Below are 19,966 nucleotides of genomic sequence, written 5' to 3' on the forward strand. Positions count from 1 at the left end.
CTATATTACACAACAGAGAATTACCAAGACACTTGCAACATTTATGTATTTTACCATCAGTGGAATAGATGTCAGAGGTGAAGAAGCAAACATTATTTCTTTTTGGCATCAGTTTCATTATACACTCCGAAGCTCGATACAACACAGGAGAGATGTAGAGTGAAGGTCCCTGTGCATTGCCCTACTTCACACTCTCAGCTCTTGTGCTAAGCTGGTTAAACTACAGAGTAAACTTTCACACAATCTCAACCTTGAAACCCTTTACTTCATCAGCAACTTTCCACAATAGTCATTTTTCTGACCTCTCAAACTGAGACCTAAAATTATTAGGAGGACATTTGCTCAGTGCACCTCCAGATGTATTGGAAATTTGCAGAATTGCAGATGCATTGCCCATGATTTTCCAACCTTTCATTTTAGTTAATAGATCTCAACAGATAAGTATTCCGATGGCATGAATCCTAGATTATGGACAAATTCAGAGAGGAGATAGCAGAGAATCTGACTGCAATTTTCCATTCCTCCTTAAGTGCACAAAATACAACGGGATTAGAGGGTAGTCAGTAGAACTCTAACTCCATCATATTATCCTGTTACTGTAAATGATATGATAGAGTGAATAGAGAAATACTATTTCCTACAGCTGGTGAATCGTTGATGATGGGGTTTCAATTTAAAATTATTACTGAGGAGGGAAAATTGGAGGAAATTCTTCACACAGGGAGTAGTTGAAGAGGAGACCATTGCATCTTTAAAAGGAAAGACGGATAAACATTTCAAAAAGATAAAGATACAACATACCTATGACGCATTGGAATTAATTTTGAATTTGGTCTGGCCAAGAACTTCCTCTGTGCTGTAAAGTTTTGAATTCTATACACCAGGCCATTGAGGGACACTCCCTGCCGGTAATACACAATCAGAAAATCATCCTTTAGTGTAAATTCAGGTAGAGCTATGTGTAGTGGTTCAATCCTCTAATAGCTTGGTTGGCTGTGCATCAAACTGATTTTGTAACTATGGACCCTCAGTCCACAGGAGCTCCTACGAATGATTACAATTTCAACTCAAGTCTTGAAGTTTGGTATAATGAGTGATTTTTTTCTATTATTCTTTCATGGGGTGTGGGCATTTCTGGCAAAGCCAACATCTGTTGCCCATCCTTAATTGCCCTTAAACTGAACATTTCAGAGGGCAGTTAAGAGTTAACCAGGTTGCTGTGGGTCTGGAGTCACATGTAGGCCAGTCCAGGTAAGGACAAGATTCCCTTCCCTAAAAGACATTAATTGAACTAGATGGGTCTTTATGACAATCGATGATAGTTTCATGGTCACCATTACTGAGACTAGCTTTATATTCCAGGTTTATTATCAAAGCAGAACAAGCTAAACAGTAAATAACTTCCTGCTGGAATGACCTGTCGGCATTTTTTTGGAGTTGGCCCTAATTAGTTATTCAGAGCGAGCCTCTAACCCATACTGTATTGGTGCTGGGAGCATATCAAAAAGTGGAGGAGTGGGTGGGGAGCATGATGGAAGACAGAAAATATCTAAATTAGGGAGTAAAAATTATTACAATACTTAAAATACTAGCAGTATTGGCCCTGTGATGGAGATTAGTTCCAGATGTCTTTGCAACTCATGTCAAAGTTGTATGACTACCTCTGAGCTGACCAATAGCCTAAAGGGCCTCTTGCTCTTCATGAGAGTATGGTAGATATGCAAGGACCTGCAGGTAAAAGGGTTAATCGTAGCTAATGTAGGCCTGAATTCCCAATATACAATTCTAATGGATGAAGTCCCTCTCTCAACACCAGCTATATGTAAAATTACCCTGATAATTGATGTGGTATTGTAGTCAGCCCAACTTCCACTGTCTGTTGATCTCTAACATTCCTTTTTTCATCCTCTCCCACTTCACCTTAATATTATGCAATTGGGACACTTGAAAGACAACTACCATTTTAAATGTTTTGGTTATCTCCACCTATTACTGGCTTCTTGTCCCAACAACCACCGCCCCCCCACCTCCCCAACAAATTAACTCAGCTTATATTTCACCCCTTTCCTATTTTTACTTAGTTCTGTTGAAGGGTCACGAGGACTCGAAACGTCAACTGTGCTCTTCTCCGCCAATGCTGCCAGACCTGCTGAGTTTTTCCAGGTATTTCTGTTTCTGTTTTTGTTTTGGATTTCCAGCATCCGCAGTTCTTTGCTTTTACCATTTTAAATTTTCCTGCTAACTAGCACAGGCTATATGACTTCCAATCAGATAGTCTATTGTTCCTAAGTTGGAGTGGGTACTCGCATTGTAAAAGTTCCTTGACGTGCCTGCTTTACATTTGTCATTTTCCTTTTCTGTTTAATCTTTGTAAATGCTTGATCAACAGTGGACTTCCTGGAGATTTTCCACATAAACTTTGAATACGTTGCAATGCCAAATAAAAGAAAAAATACACAAAGAAAAACAAGTAAAAAAAAAGTAGGTAAAACAAAAAAAAAACACATAAGATAAAGAGTCAGGCATTAAATTTATTGAGAACTAAGTTGTTAATGATGACTTGCTATTAGTATACTCTAGTATACTTCATTGTGTCTGAAACAGGATTCTTCACAATGGCAGTGTCTGGATCAAAACCCTCATTCTGACTAAAATACAGGAAAATTAAGAAAAAGGACACCTTCAGTGGGTTCTGAACTGAAACAAACTCCCAACTGAAGCTACAGATGCAGAGAAAATTCACCATAAAGAAAAAACTCCAGAAAGAGAGGAGCCTGGGAGCAAAAAGATAGAAGTTGTATTCCAGCATATGACTCCATTGAATTTTCCTTGAAAGTCAAGCTACAGCAAGCAGAGCTCAGTGCAATAATTTTTTTAAATTCCAGGTCAGCCAATACTGAGAAACCCTTATTCATTCATTTTGGCAGAAGTGCCCTTTGAAAGAAACCCATCGCTAATCCCAATCCCCAACTCCGAGGCTCAAAACGTGGCTCAGAGTTCGGCACCTCCTGCCTATTTCCAAAGAGGCGGCCTTTGGGGCTTAATGGTTATCTACCCGTCAGACGTGGGTAGCCAATTAGGCCAATTAAAGCGCGCTCTTCACATGCCACCTAGATTTCCAGAAGGTCCTGTAGCCTCATAGGAGATAGTTCATGGAATGGTGGCAGCCTTCTGGCAGGCAGGGGGGGCCAGAGATACATCCTGCAAAGCAGTCCAGCATGGATCAACTGAGCTACAAGGGGCACAGCCACAGTTGTGGGCCATTCTGTGGATGGGTTCCCCTCACTATGATGGCCTGGCTGCTGTGTTAGCAATATTATTTACATCATTTACAACTCTTCAGAGGATGCCTCCATTTTGAACCTACAGCAGAACCATGCACCTCTCCTACTGAGACTGCTAGCTGTCCAGATCCTTGGACACTCTCACTGGCCCTCCCGGCTGTAGAGCTCACTCTTAATTGGCTCCCTCCTTGAAAATCTCCTCCAGGGTCCTACCACGGCCACATCCAAGTTCTTGATTCAGAATTCAGCCCGGCATCAGGATTGGGACCCTGGAACTAAAATTCAACCCATTGAGTCTGGAGGTGACAAAGGCTCAAGTGTGGGTTTCAGCAACAAATGGACTCAGGTGGGGTCAAAAGTTAAGATGCAACAGGGTAAAGATAGGCAGTCTTTGTGATAGAGATTATAGAGCATCGGAATCTCATCTCAGGGTCGAATAGGACATTGAGATGGCAAACACTCTGGTTCTGTTTGATATAGTGGCTGGGGAGGAGGACTGAATTAGTTACAAAGTTTATAGTGACAAAGACAATGTCCAGAATTTTCCACCCCATTGGCATCGGGAGTCATGGCAGGCATGAGCAGACAATATGGTGAGACCAAAAATCGGTTTTATACCGTTGTGAAACCAGTTTGCGATCATCTGCTCCATCCGTCACTGGAGGGCAGTCTTTAACTCATCCAAGGTCGGGAACCTAACTTCAATGCATTTGCATCTCATCATGTTGCCTGCCCATCGGAATCAACCCCGTACATCAAATTTACTGCCCACATTGGTGGGAATGCATGCCAACCCAGAACCTGTCTGGAGAAGTGTGGTGTGCAGAAGTCGGGACTTACAATTAGGGCCTTGCTCAATTACAGACATCTAAGGAGCAGAAAATGCTGGAGCCTACAGCTACCGGACCCTGGAGGAACATGTACGACACATGCTGGGTGGATTCTCACAGACATGGCCGCACCACGAAGCAGCTCACGGAAGGTGGGAGGTCTCCATTGATGTCTCAGGTCTGCTTCCAGTCATCTTGGCTATGGTCTGCTACAGATCATTGTCAAGTTCAGGGGGAGAGGAAGGCCCAGCTGTGAGTGGGAGAGTGGGAGAGGATGGCGTACTGTGGTGGGGGTGGGGAGTTGGTTGTGAGGTTGGGAGGGAAGAAATGAAGTTGTCGGGGGGAATGAGGTTGGGGAGGTTTGGAAACAAAGGTGTTAGGGGGCAGTGAGGTTGGAAAGGAAGACGGAAGGTATCTGAGGGGTGAGGTTGGAGCAACAATGAAGGTGTCAGGGCAGTGAGGTTGGGGGGGGGAGTCAGTATGGGGAGGAGGATGTAATGGGGGGGGAATGCGGCAACTACGGAGGTAGGTATAAAGGGGAGGACATGTAAGGGAAGGAGTTCGGAGGGGCGAAGGAGTCAGGTTGGAAGGAGTTTGGGGGGAGTGGGGGGGAAGGGATTTGGAGAGAAGTAAGGAGTTCGAAGGGGAAGAAGGAGATCAGAATGGAGGAGGGAGTTTGGAGGGGAGGAAGGAGCATGGCAGGGAGGAAGGTGTTCGGAGGGGAGGAATGGGTTTGGAGGGGGCAGTAAGGGTGGAGGAGGCAGTAAAGGTGGAGGAGGCAGTAAGTAGGGGTTGTGCAAGGGAGGGGTCTGTTGAGTCAATGCCTCCTCGGAAGCAAATTGAGGTTGGGTGTGGTAGGAGGGAATGGTGAGTTTAAAAGGCGGTAGAGTGAGGTGGAAGGGTGGGAGCGTCAGGGTGCGATGGTAGTGGTAGAAGCATTGATGAGGGTGGTTGGTGGGGGCTCAGAGGCAGACATGGACCCTGGAGGTAGGAAGGAGGAGGTGGGGGAGGTCAATGTGGATGGGGGTGGGATCCTCAGGGAGGGAGGGAATGTGTACCTTCACCTGGATATCCTGGAAAGAAAAGGGTTCTGGCTAGTAGCTGATAGTGGGAATGTGGAAGGAGATGCCAGAAGGGTCAACAGTGATAGGGGAAAAGACCTGGGTGACTGGGGGAGGGGAAAGGATGGGGGAGCTGAGCAGAAATGTGATGACTACCATTTCTTTCAAATCACAAGTAAGAGCAGCCTTCTGTTGGATGGACAAGGTGCTGCATGGGAGTGCAGTCAGTGGGTGGGTGGAGATGCAGGTCAGCTCAAATGGACAACTGAAAGAGAACCTCAGCAGGCAGCACTGAAAATGCTCAGGACATCGAGATGAGTGTGATTGAGGACAGTCCATACTTGTGTGGGAGATTGGTTGCATGAGGCTCCGAAAGGCCCTGCCACGCACACACTTCTCCCTCCAGGATCATAATTCGGCTGAGTGCAACTGAACTGCTAGTGGGAGGGATGCAGGGGGAGGACTTGTGGAGCCTGTAAATGAAGCTGAAAGACACCATTACATGTTACTCAATGAAAGTGAGTATGTTTTCAGATTATAAAGTGACAAAATGTGTTCATCCATTCAACCACTTATGATCAGAAATTCTTAACTTTTCTAGGTCAACCACTTCTTCTAGGTGCTGCCCTGACATCTGCAGGAGGGATGGAGACAGCCTGTGCCATGATTGGCCCTGTTGCCTCTGATGACTTTGGTGTGGGTCCACTGGAGGACTGAGGTCTTGAGGGCCCCCACTTGCTTTGGCTGTCCTCCTGTAGGCCAGCTGCTCCTTCTGAAGTGACAGAGGATGATGTTGAGGGGGGTCACAGACAATTGGGACTCAGAGGGAGAGGACGGCCTTTGAGATTCCTAACTGGTGACTCAGGGGTGTCCAGCTGCAGCTCCCCTGCCCTTTGGGTGTCCAAGGGCCCTTGAGGGGAAAAAGCACCTGGAAGCACATCAGCGTGCCCCGTTTCCCTCTCGTATTGCTACTGCAGGAACTCATCCATGGCTACTACGATGGAGTGCAGTTCAGCGCGCGTCTCTGCGTTCTGCTGGACTAGGGTCTCCATGGCGTTCGCCATCCTTGGCATGGAGACCACCATACACGCACATGTGGGCATCACTTCATCAGAGAGCAGATGGGCGCACTCCTCCAACTCGAGTGACACTCTGTTGAAGGCTTCCAACAGTTCTGCATGATTTTCCACTGCCTTCCGCTGACTCTCCACGATGAGCTGAAAGGCAGAATCCAGAGGCTCGTCATCTGACTCAGACCTCACAGATGCCTTTTTCTCAGCAGTCCTCCAAGTGCCAGGGAGCTTGACTGAACCTGCCTCCTCCTGCTGCAGAGCAGTAACCGTGCGATGACAACGAGATTGTGAACTCGAGCCTGTTCTAGATCTAGGTCTCTGAGCTAGTGGAGGGTGTATGTAAATGCTGTGATGGGTCTTCCAGGCTGTTTATTTCCAGCTTTTTAGTGGAGGGGGTGTCCTCTTGGCTGGAGGTGAGGACCTGGACGGAGTTGAGGGACTGGCTGCCTGAGGGCGTCGGTCACTTGTCGGAACTCCCTGTGAACCAAAGTAGAGATAATTAGTGCATGCAGCACAGTCAAAAGCAGGAGAGAGAACATTCACATTTGCATTGAGAGGGGGATGATGTGGTGCAGAATCCTCATGTGGGTGTTCGCCACCGACCTCGCCATCCTGCAGGCACGATAAATGTCCTCACCAGTCAGCGCAATGACACGCTCCTCAAAGTGAGTGAGAGGCCTAATGTGGGCCACTCCACCCCCATTCTGGGACCTCTCCCTGCTGCTGTGAGCCAGCTTCTCCTGCATGAAAACAGATGGAGAGAGTGTGAGCAGGACACATGGCTCTGCATGGAATGTTTGTGTGGTGAGTGGAGCCATGGGCGGGATGAGGACGCAAGCTCCATGGCCTGATGGAGATGTGAGGGTGTGTGTGACAGTTAGTGGTGTTGTCCCTTGAGGTGTGAGAACCCTATGGAAGTGTGATGGGTTTGTGAGTGAGACAGTTGAGACTGATGAGAAGGGTGACTTACCCTGGCAGAGCAGATAAGAACATTCATCCTCTTCCTGCACTGGATGGCTGTCCTCTTTAGCAGGGCATTGGCACTGACCACCACTGCCACCACCTTCCATGCTGGGCTGGTGACCTTACTTGCTGGTCTTCGCTCAGATTGGGGATAGAGGACATAGCGGCAGGTCTCCACTGCGTCCAGTGGGTGTTCGGGGGAGGCATCACTAAATCTGGGGACAGCATGTTTCCTCCCTTTGGCAGCCATCAGTGGCCAGCAGCTTCCCGTCCCATGAAGAGTGATAGCTATGTGCAGGGATGGCCTTTAAGTATGGCGTCTGGTTTACTGAAGGCCTGAGGTGACAGTGGGGCAGGTGAATCAGAGGTCAGCCCGCCAATGACCTGGCGTGTTTCCCTGGAATGCTTTATTAATGAAGCAGGGTATGCTGGGATGGGGTCGATATAGTGTGAAAAGCTGGCTTTGCAGCCAGCAAGTAAGACCTCCTTTTACCCGTCACCTACCGCACTTAGTGCAAATCTGAGATGATTCCGCCCAATAGCTTTGGTATTCCCAATATTCAACTAAGAAAACTGCAGCTCAACCAATACTGGAAAGTGGCCCAGAAATCTGATAGCACAGAGGCATTGAAGTCAAGAGATGTGGTAAAGAGGCTGAGTTGAGTGCCATTGACATACATTGTTTGTAAAATGCTTTGGCATACACTGAAATTGCATAAGATGCTACAAATTTGCAAGTTTGTCTTTCTTACATGTGGAAACTAACTCTATGTCTGTAGATAATGCCATCAAGAGGCTGTACCTGCATGAGAAAGAGGACAGGGCAATGATAGATCCACGGGATATCCTGCAAGTAACAGTACAGGGACGGTACAAGAAGACATTTCTAGACATGCTCTGTCACGATCTGATAAGAGTGGAACCAGGCAAGGGAAGTCACACTGTGTTAAACAATGAAGGGAAGAAATGCCAGAGGAGAATGGTAAAGTCAAGAATGCCAAAGGCTATAAAGAGGTCAAGATATACAGTACTACATTCACTGCTACAGAGTCTATAATTTGTGACTTTGATTAAGGCCATTGTGGTGCTATGGCAGGAACTCTCTGACTAGAGGAACTCAAACATGGAGTTGCAGGAAAAAGGGCACATATGAGGCAACAGGGCTTCCCAAACTGTAGATCGTGACCCCAGAGCAGTTGTGAGACAAGATTTTGGGGTCCCAAAATCCAAGGCAGCAATGGCTGCCATGGAGTTTGGACTGATTTCTGATAGCTGTGAGTCCCCTTTAAATCCTTACAGTTTTTTTGTTAGTGGGCACGGCCTAACGAATTGCTCTCCAAGGCCTGATTACTGCTGCAAAAAAAACTGTAAAAAGGTGGCTGTTCTTTATTTTTGTAGGATATCTATTTCTTCAATAATGAGGATCATCTTGCATCAATAATCAGGATCATAATGCATTAATAATCATAATTCTATTACATTAATAATCAGAGTCCTATTGCATCAATAATGAGGATCTAATTATAGCAATGCTCAGAGTCCTAATACATTAATAATCTGAATCCTATTACTTTAAGATTCAGCATACTATTGCATTAATAATTAGAATACTAATAGCCATTTGCTAGTACAGAACTCGAATATTGCTGAAAAAAGAAACATGCTGTCTGAGCTTTTTATCTTACATTCATCAGGATAGATCACAAGATTACGAACAGTAAAATGAACAATAATTTATACTGCATGAGAAGAGAGTGCTGATTAGTTGGCAAGTGAACTCTGACTGGTAGTGGTGTTACCGTGGAGAATTCAGCAGGGAAAAGGTGACTGGCAAGCGTTTGTTCTGATTGGTCAAGGTTTTGCCATGAGGAATGAATTAGGGAATGGCTGTCTCCCCAATCTTTTTTTCAGCTGACAAAGGTGCAATGCATGAGCATGCTCCTTCCGTCTGCAAAGGGCAGGGTCCTGTGTGTGAATATATGTAGCACACACAGCACATACCTTCAGCTGTTCACAATAGGCAAAGTATTGACTGTATATAACCAATCCATGCTTGCAAAACTCAAAATATAGTGTCCAACATTATATGTGATTCTGTGATTGGACAACACTTGCTAAACAACCCTGATTGTGCTAAGAATTACACTGAAAACCAATGTAAGATTATCAGTTGGGCTTGCAGCATGGATTACTTACACATGCTAGAAGTCACATACCCGCCTGATTTGAAATTGAACAAAAGCTTGGCAGTTAACTGTTCCCTACTGCATTCTCCATGGCAATGCCTCTACCAATCAGAGTCCACTTGCCAACCAGTCAGCACTCTCCTCTCATGCAGTATAAACTTTGGTCCCCTTTACTGTTGGTAATCTTGTGACCTGTCTTTGTGAGAGCAAGACAAAAAGCTTGGACAACGTATCTCCTTTTTCAGCAATAATCAGGATACTGTTACATGAATAGGCTGGTTCTTATTGCATCAACAATCAGGATCTTTGTGCATTAATAATCAGCTGCCTATTGCATCAATAATCATGAAATTATTCCATCAATAATCAGGGCACTAATACATTAATAATCAGAATGATTTCAATTAATAATCAAAGTCCTATTGCATCAATAATCAGGATCCGATTACATTAAAGTCATTTGCCAGTTGCATCAATAGTCATGATCATAAGATTAATAATCGAGATACTATTACATTAATGATCAGAATCCAAATATATTAATAATCCATACACTTTTTCAGTATTTGGTACTGTCACTGAACCAGTAATCCAAAGACCTAGGGTAATGCTCTGGGGGCCCGGGTTCAAATCCCACCATGGCAGAGGGTAAAATTTGAATTCAATAAAAATCTGGGCTTGAATTTTTCCCGCGTTGGGCCGGCTCAGCCGGAGCGATCGCGGAGCCGACCGCCACCTGCGATTGGCTCCACACCGCCATTTTACGCGAAAGGAGGAGGGAGAGTCGGGGCCAGCGCCCTTTTGCGCATATACACGAAAGAGTGCTTCAATCTCCCTGAGGGCTTCCTCAGAGAGATTGAAGTGCTTTCTTAAAAAAAATAAATAAATGCAATAAAAATTTAATGAAACATGCCCGCTCATGCGGCTGTGTCGCTTGAGATGAGACATGTTTTTATTTCTCGGATAAAGTTTTTATTTCATTCTTAAAAGCTTTAGGAAACCTCATCCCGATTGTGGATGAGATTTCCTAAAAAATGTAAAGGTGGCTTGGCCTGTTCGCCTGCCCGCCAGCCGTTAGGTCGGATGGGCAGCGTAACATTCATGTTAATTACCTGTTTAATGGCCTTAATAGGCCTATCAATTATTGGCGGGCACGCAGCCAACTCTGGTGCGCGCCTGCCGAACAAAACATCGCGAGACGCACGCCCAACGTCATCGCACATCATTTCCAGTGTGCCGGGCCTGACCCCGCATGCCAAGTGTAAAATCCTGGCCCTGGAAGTAAAAGTCTCATGATGACCATGAAACCAAAGCGGATTGTTGTAAAAACACATCTGGTTCACTAACATCCTTTAGGGAAGACCATAACTGGTCTGGCCTACATGTAACTCCAGACCCACAGCCATGTGGTTGACTTTGAAATGCTCTGTGAAATGGTCTAGCAAGCCAATCAGCTGCATCAAAAACCGCTAAAAAGTCTAAAATCAATGGAATTGGATGGACGACTCGGCGTTGACCTAGACACCGGAAACGACAACAGCAAACTCAGCCCTGTCGAACCTGCCAAGTCCCCCTTACTAACACCAGGGGGCTAGTGCCAAAATTGGGAGAGCTGTCTCACAGACTGGTCAAGCAACAGCCTGACATAGTCATAATCACGGAATCATACCTTACAGATAATGTCCCAGACTCCACCATCACCATCCCTGGGTATGTCCCGCCCACAGTCAGGAGGGAGTTGCCCTGAGGTTCCAGAACATCGACTCCAGACCCTATGAAGTCTCATGGTATCAGATCAAAGAAGGGCAGGGAAACCTCCCACTAATTAGCATGTACTGCTCGAACCCAAAACCCACCCCCCAACTTCAGCTGATGAATCAGTACTCGTCTATATTAAACACCACTTGGAGGAAGCACTGAGGGTGGCAAGGCTGTAGAATGTAATCTGGGTGGGGGTCTTCAATGTCCATCACCAAAAGTGGTGATCCTAAAGCACATAGCTGCTAAACCGGGTCTGTGGTAGGTGGTGAGGGAAAAACATACACCCACCACCATGACTATCCCTGGGTATGTCTTGTCCCATCAGACCCATCAGAGATGGCGACACAGTGGTATACAGTCGGGAGGGAGTTGCCCTGAAAGTCCTCAACATTAACTCCAGACTCCATGAAGTCTCATGGCATCAGGTGGAGAATGTACATTGAGTGGGGGACTTCAATATCCATCCACCAAAAGTGGCTTGGTAGCACCACTACAGTTCGAGCTGGCTGAATCCATTATTAAGGAAGTAGTAATGGGGCATTTGAAAAGTCAAAATGCAATCCATCAGAGTCAGCATGGTTTTATGAAGAGTAAATCATGTTTGACTAATTTGCTAGAGTTCTTTGAAGATGTGACAAGCAAAGTGGATAATGGGGATCCTGTAGATGTAGTATATCTGGACTTCCAGAAGGCCTTTGATAAGGTGCCACACAAAGATTGATACACAAGATAAGATCACACGGAGTTAGGGGTAATATATTAGCTTGGATAGAGGATTGGCTCTGGATGGCAAGCTGTAACTAGTGGGGTGCCACAGGGTTTGGTCCTTGGGCCCCAACTGTTTACAATCTATATTAATGAATTGGATTCAGGGATAGAAGTTACTATAGCTAAATTTGCGGATGACACCAAAATAGGTGGGAAAGTAGGTTGCAATGAAGAAATAAGAAATTTACAAATGGATATGGACAGGTTAGGTGAATGGGCCAAAATTTGGCAGATGAAGTTTAACGTGGATAAGTGTGAGGTTATCCATTTTGGTCAGAAGAATAAGAAGGCGACTTATTATTTAAATGGAGAGAAACTTCAGAATGCTTCAGTGCAGAGGGATCTGGTTGTCCTCGTGCATGAATCACTGAAAGCTGGTGTGCAGGTACAGCAGGTAATAAGGAAGGCAAATGGACTTTTGGCATTTATTGCTAAAGGAATCAAGTATAAAAATAGGGAAGTGTTGTTACCATTGTACAAGGCATTGGTGAGACCGCACCTGGAGTACTGTGCACAGTTTCGGTCCCCTTACTTGAGGAAGGATGTAGTTGCATTGGAGGTGGTTCAGAGGAGGTTCACTAGATTGATTCCAGAGATGCGGGGCTTGTCTTATGAGGAGAGATTGAGCAGTTTAGCCCTATACTCGCTAGAGTTTAGAAGGATGAAAGGAGATCTAATTGAGGTATATAAGATACTAAAGGGGATAGACAAAGTAGACATGGAGTGGATGTTTCCCCTTGTGGGGCATTCTAGAATGAGAGGCCATAGTTTTAGGCTAAGGGGTGGTAGATTTAAGTCAGAGATACGGAGGAATTACTTTTCTCAAAGGGTCGTGAATTTGTGGAATTCACTACCTCAGAGTGCAGTGGATGCCAGGATGCTGAATAAATTTAAGGAGGAGATAGACAGATTTTTAATTAGTAATGGGTTGAAAGGTTATGAGGAGAGGACAGGAAATTGGAGTTGAGGCCGAAATGAGCTCAGCCATGATCATAATGAATGGCGGGGCAGGCTCGAGCGGCTGAATTGCCAACTCCTGCTCCTAGTTCTTATGTTCTTATGTTAGGTTCTAATCCTAAAGGACATAGCTGCTACACTGGGTCTGCGGCAGTTGGTGAGGGAACCAACAAGAGGGAAAAACATACTTGACCTCATCCTCACCAACCTGCCTGCCGCAGATGAACCTGTTCATGACACATCAGTAAGAGTAACCACCGAACAGTCATTGTGGAAGCGAAGTGCCATCTTTATAATGAGGAAACCCTCCATCGTGTTGTGTGACACTACCACCATGCTAAACTGAATAGCTTTCGAACAAATCTAGCAACTCAAGGTTGGGCAACCATGAGGCACTGTGGTCCATGAGCAGCAGCAGGATTGTACTCAATCACAATCTGTAACCTTATGCCCAGCATATCCCCCATTCTACCATTACCACCAAGCCAGGGGATCAACCCTGGTTCAATGAAGAGTGCAGGAGGGCATGCCAGGAGCAGCGCTAGGCACACCTAAAAATGAGATGTCAATCTGGCGAAGCTATAACATAGGACTACTTGTGTGCCAGACAGCATAAGCAGCAGGTGATAGACAGAGTCAAACGAATCCACAACCAACAGATCAAGTCTAAGCACTGCAGTCCTGTCACATCCAGTCGTGAATGTTGGTGGACAAACTCACTGGAGATGGAGGCTCCACAAATATCCTCATCCACAATGATGAAGGAGGCCAGCACATCAATGCAAAAGATAAGGCTGAAGCATTTGCAGCAACCTTCAGCCAAAGGTTCCAAGTGGATGATCCATCTCAGCCTCCTCCGGAGATCCCTAGCATCACAGATGCCAGTCTTCAGCCAATTTAATTCACTCCACGTGATATCAAGAAATAGCTCAAGGCACTGGATACTGCAAATGCTGTGGGCCCTGACAATATTCCAACAATAATACTGAAGACTTGTGCTCCAGAACTTGCTGTGCTCCTAAGCAAGTTGTTCCAGTACAGCTACAACACTGGCATCTACACAGAAAATTGCCCAGGTATGTTTTGTACACAAAAAGCAGGACAAATCCTATCCGGCCAATTACTGCTCCATCAGTCTACTCTTGATCATCAGCAAAGTGATGGAAGGGGTCATCAACAGTGCTATCAAGCAGCACTTGTTCAGCAATAATCTGCTCACTGACGCTCAGTTTGGTTCCGCCAGGGCCACTCAGCTCCCTGACCTCATTACAACTTTGGTTCAAACATGGACGAAAGAGCTGAACTCCAGAGGTGCACTGAGAGTGACTGCCATTGACATCAAGGCAGCATTTGACCGAATGTGGCATCAAGGAGTCCTAGCAAAACTAGAGTCAATGGGAATCAGGGGGAAAACACTCCACTGGTTGGAGTCATACCTATAGCACAAAGGAAGATGGTTGTGGTTGTTGAAGGTCAGTCATCTCAGCTCCAGGACAGGAATTCTTCAGGGCAGTGTGCTTGGCCCAACCATCTTCAGCTGCGTCATCAATGACCTTCCTTCCATCATAAGGTCAGAAGTGGGGTTGTTTGCTGATTTTTGCACAATGTTCAGCATCATTCACTACTCAGATACTGAAGTAGTCCATGTCCAATGCATCAAGAGCTGGATGATATGCAAGCTTAGGCTGACAAGAGGCAAGTAACATTCATACCACAAGTGCCAGGCAATGACCATCTCCAACAGGAGAGAATCTAACCATCACCCCTTGACATTCAATGGCACTATCATCACTGAATCCCCCACAGTCAATATCCTGGGGGTTACCATTGACCAGAAACTGAACTGGACCAGCCACATAAACACTATGGCTACAAGAGCAGGTGAGAGGCTAGCAATCCAGCAGTGAGTAACTTGTCTCCTGACTCCCCAAAGCCTGTCCACCATCTACAAGGCACAAGTCAGGAGTGTGATGTAATATTCTTCACATGCCTGGATGAGTGCAGCTCCAACAGCTTTCAAGAAGCTTGACACCATCAAGGACAAAGCAGCCTACTGCTGGGAGCCCCATCTACAAACATTCACTCCCTCCACCACCAATGCACAGTGGCAGCAGTGTGTACCATCTACAAGATGCACTGCAGGAACTCACCAAGCCTCCTTAGACATCACCATTTAAACTCACGACTACTACCATCTAGAAGGACAAGGGCAGCAGACACATGAGAATACCTGCAAGCCACTTACAATTCTGTCTTGGAACTATATCACCATTCCTTCACTGTCGCTGGGTCAATATCTTGAAACTCCCTCCCTAACAGCACTGTGGGTGTACCTACACGACACGGACTGCAGTGATTCAAGATGGCAGTTCATCACCACCTTCTCAAGGGTAATTAGGGGTGGACAATAAATGCTAGCCTAGCCAGCAATGCCAACATACCATGAATGAATATAAAAACTTCTTCTTTAATCAATGACCAGTTACTTCAATAATATGGATCCTATTCCATTAATCAGAATCCTATGGCAGTAATGATCAGGATCTTAGTAAATTCATAACGATGTTCTTAATACATTTATAATATAAATTTATTGCATTTATAATATAAAATCCTTTGAATTTAAAATTCAGAATACTATTACTCGCCTTATCATTAACCTACCCCATGCTCAAATCCTGTTCCCCATTATCCCAGGTTAAGAGCTAAAGCCCTTCCCTTCCCCATTCAACAGCTGAAGCCTCCCCTCCCCTTGCTCAACAACTCTTGTAACCCCAAAGTTTTACTCTGGGGTCACATAAGCCTGAGTCATTAAAGTGAGATCACACCAGGAAAATTTTGGGAAGGATTGATGTACAAGGGCTTTGGCTATGTTGGTGTGTTCCTGGACAAACAGGGATGGATCATAGGAAATGCTGGGAAATTTGAGATAAGGGCACGTTGCTGGGAGAGTGTACAAGAAACTTTAGGTTAGCTTTAACTCTGCTTCCAATACCTATCATGGGGTGCTTGATGCTGACGCCATTGCCTGAGCTAGACAGCATTTCATTCAGCAGTACTACAATTACTCACTTTAGTAAACACTAAAACGTCCCAAGACAACAGAAGCTGAATTGGCCAAAGTATAAACTATGAAGAACTCTTCCTAATCTTAGGAGTTAATTGTGTTTTCATTTACCTCTTTACTTTTCTCTCCACATCTTGTTTACTGATAAATCTCGGCCTTCTCCGAAGTTTGCTTGTACTTCCGGAAAATGTGTCTTTTTGAATCATTTCTGAGAAGGAAAACAATATTATTTTAAATGTAGCAAAGTGGGAAACAAAAAAAAAATCAAGATCTAACTTTGAAACAGAGTCCAAAATAAGTTGCAAAATGTTTGTTTCTAGATTTCTGGGCACTTCTACTCTATCTTTATCCCACCATACCTACATTGTATATTTTTGCAGCACCTATGGATGGGGATTCTGTGAGGTGCAGTACTTCTTAAAGTACTACTGCTGCACTAAGCTTGAACAATTAGTTTTGATGGAAGCTTGTTGAAGATAGCAACTGGAGTAAGGTGCAAGAACTGCTGTTTTACCTTAGGGAACCGGAGATCATTCTTGAGGAGACGACAGTAAAATGAGTAAGTGGGTTTCTTTCAGGTTAGGGGGTACTTGTTTAATTGAGTACATTTGGGGTTGGAATGGAAAGAGGCCTACACATAAGACACTGACTTCTCTTCTCCACAACTGACAGCCTAACACAACTGTACTCGTTGGTTTCACCCATCATGCCCTTCTCACAATATCTTTAGGAAATATGACAATTGAAGCAAGGAATTCTGTTTCCACCACGGGCAAATACCAAATAAATATCAAATAATCCTCAGGTCATCAAACACTGAAGAGAATTAAAGACCCATTTATCATACTGTGCCTTAATTTGGATTACACTAGAGTGATGACCAAACAAACACATGTTCCTCTTTCTATATTTTCTGAATTCCTTTAGGTGACTTGTCTTATCTATGGATGCCCAGGAGAACAAACATTACCATTTCTTTATTTTCCTTTTAAAATCTGAAAATAAAATCATTGAAAAATCTGTTGATTCTTTTGAGTAAGATATGGATATGACTGAAAATTCAGACAATGGAAAACAAGCAATCAACCAACGACATAAGGAAGAGTAGGCAAGGTGTTCTGTTTGGAGAGTGGCAGAAACTAGGGGCTAAATTAAAAAACAGGTTCTCAAGGATTATCCATGTAGTTAGGTTTCAGATCAGCTATCATCTCACTGAATGTCTGAACAGGCTCATGCAGTTGCATGGCCTATTCCTGTTACTATGTCACTCCACCCCCATTCTTGAGGTGTTATAATTCCCTTCATTGCATACCTGAATATGCAGAACTCTAAAAGTGTCCCAATTTACTCCTCTACAGACACCATGAATTATAATGTACAAATTGTTTCACATAATATTTGAAAAAAAAACACAAATGACAATGTTACATAACTGACTGTACCTTTAAAGCTTAATGTTGCATTGAATTGTCCAATATTCACCTCAGTGCTGTCATTGGTCAAATAGACATTCTCCAGGTCTGTGGATGTAATATGCACTCGGTCCTGTCAAATATGCCAACTTGATAATTAGACTTTCTGCTCGTACAAAGCAAAGCTCACCAGCACATCAATTCATGTTTTTGCCCTTGAAAGGGTAGAGAAGTGAGTAAACTTGGGCAACTCTGGTATCTAAAATTTAAGGTATGAAAGAAGGTGGAGGAAGCCAAGTGTTTTTATTGGATGATGATTTCAAATATAAGAGGGAATTAACGAGGATGATTTGAGATAATTGTACACAGTGTTAAAGGATTTAAATATCTGTGGATGCAAGTTAAACCATAAGGTGATAAGAATAAGAAAGGAAGCCAGACAGAACCCTTTTTACACATATGGCAGTTGGCAGTAACTCAAGTTAGTAGGAGCAGCCATGGAAGCAGATAGTGTAAATAGGTTCAAGAAGCAATCAGACACATCTCTGGTGAAAGTACAAATGGAAGAATTTAATGCAAAGCTTAGAATTGAGATCTATGAAGAAAGCTTCTGTGTGTTGGTCTAATGTCCTTTACTTATTTTTGAAAATCCTGACGTTCTCAACATCTTAAAAGGCTGAGCTCTGTCAGCACAGGCTTCTGCCTATGTCCTGCCAGGCAACATATTTCAGAGCAAAGACGGACACAGAACTGCCCCTTGGGAAGTAATTATACATAGGTGATTTGATCTCAGATATAAGGGGCTGAGTTTTCATCTTGGAGGTAGGAATCAGGTGTCAGGAGATTTCCCGACATCACATCCCACTGTATTGTTTTTTGTTTTTTTTAAAGACGCACACAGGCCGTCAACATTGTGGCTGAGCTAACTTTATTGATAACACATTTTCCTAACATGAACACATATCTGCAGTGTCTGAACTCTATCAAGACAGGCTCCAACATGTGCTATCTGACCTTTAACCCCAGGTCAGGTGACCCCGTATATAGTATAGAGTACCGTATAGTATCTATTACTGGAGTCCACAACCACAATGAGCTATTATCATGATATTTCTTTTATAAAAAAAAAATCTTTTATACAACTCAAGTACACAAAGTCTCTTATCTATTCTTTCTCACTCTGTTTTGATCAGTCTGTTTTGTCCTTTACTCATCTCTGTATCTACGGTTTTTTTCACAATTCTTCCACTGGATATTCTGAATGGTGACCGAGGTGATTTTGAAGGCCAAGGGGCCTTCTCCAGCTCTGTGTCACTATCACCTTTGAATAATTTTCAGGACTCTCAGGCTGTGTCTGGTTCACTGGTGCATTCTGGTTTTTGATCTTCAGCTACTCTTTCTGGTTCAGAGCAGGGTTGCGTTTCATTTGTTTTCTGTAAGAATTTCCGGTTTCTCCTGTATAGCTGTCCATTTGGAGTCCACACTATGTAAGACCTTGGTTCTCCTGTGATTCCTGTGACAACAACAGGATTCCAGATCCCTTCATGCTGAATCCTCACTGTCTCTCCCATGTTCAGGGCAGGCAGAGGTTGGGCGCCTCTATCAAAGTACTGTCTCTGATTCTGCTGTCTCAGTTTGAGCAGGTCCTGCACGCTGCAGCTCACTGGCTGTGGAAATAACAGTTGGGGTGCAGTTGGAAGCTTAGTTCTTAATCTTCTCCCCATCAGCAGCTGTGCTGGAGATGATCCAATGCTCTCTAATGGAGTATTCCTGAAATCTAGCAGAGCCAGGTAGGGGTCTCTTCCATCCACCTTTGCCTTCTTTAACAGGTGTTTTAAAGTGTGCACAGTATGTTCCACCATTCTGTTGGATTGTGGATATTTGGGGCTGGACATAGTGTGGCAAAACTTGCAATCTTGTGCAAATTTGTGAAACTCAGTGCCTGAGAATTATGGACCGTTATCTGAGATAAGCACTTTATGTATACTGTGGCGAGCAAAAATTGATTTTAAATGATTTATTACTGTGATGCTCTTACTTTCATTTCTCAGCAGCACTGACTCAAAAAGCTTTGAGTAATAATCTACTGCTGGTAGGTACTCACTGTTGTCAAATGTGAACAAGTTCACTCTAATTTTCTGCCAGGGCCTCTCCAGAACATTGTGTGGTTGAAGTGGTTCTTTTTGTTGCAATTTACTGTACTTTTGGCACACTGCACACGCATTCACCATTTCCCTGATTTGTGTTCCATTCCAAGCCGATACATTACATCTCGAGCTCTTCTCCTGCATGTTTCTGTGCCGAGGTGTCTTTCATGTATGTGCTGGAGCATTTCTTTCCTCAGTGTTGCAGGAATTAAGATCTTTTCTCCCTTGAAAAGTATTCCTTCTGCTACATGAAGTCCTCATGAAGGTTCCAGTTCTCTTGTACAGCAGAAGGGGCTCCGCTCTGATGTGTGGGCCAGCCAGTTTACACATTCTACTGCAGTTTTCTCAGGGTGGCGTCATTCTTAGTCACTTCCCTGAACTCATCCAGTTTGGTTACAGCCACAGGTAAGTTCTTTGTCAGCCTGTTTCTTTATCCTCTTCCTCCTAATGGGTAGAT

At 44.4% G+C, this 19,966-nt stretch overlaps 1 protein-coding gene across 2 annotated transcripts in view; it reads right to left on the reverse strand.

The window, feature by feature from the left end:
* The window catches only part of LOC121293135 (protein mono-ADP-ribosyltransferase PARP12-like), an 85,973-nt gene that overhangs the window by 14,082 nt on the left and 51,925 nt on the right, over positions 1 to 19,966 (reverse strand). For both annotated transcript variants that reach the window (XM_041215864.1, XM_041215865.1), the window contains exons 7-8: positions 17,393 to 17,495; positions 16,062 to 16,158 (exon numbers count right to left, since the gene is read on the reverse strand). In XM_041215864.1, the coding sequence (XP_041071798.1) occupies positions 16,062 to 16,158; positions 17,393 to 17,495 (200 nt within the window). The remainder of the gene's footprint in view (positions 1 to 16,061; positions 16,159 to 17,392; positions 17,496 to 19,966) is intronic.

This window comes from Carcharodon carcharias, chromosome 21, assembly GCF_017639515.1.
Source record: "Carcharodon carcharias isolate sCarCar2 chromosome 21, sCarCar2.pri, whole genome shotgun sequence".
Classification (NCBI taxonomy): Eukaryota; Metazoa; Chordata; class Chondrichthyes; order Lamniformes; family Lamnidae; genus Carcharodon; species Carcharodon carcharias.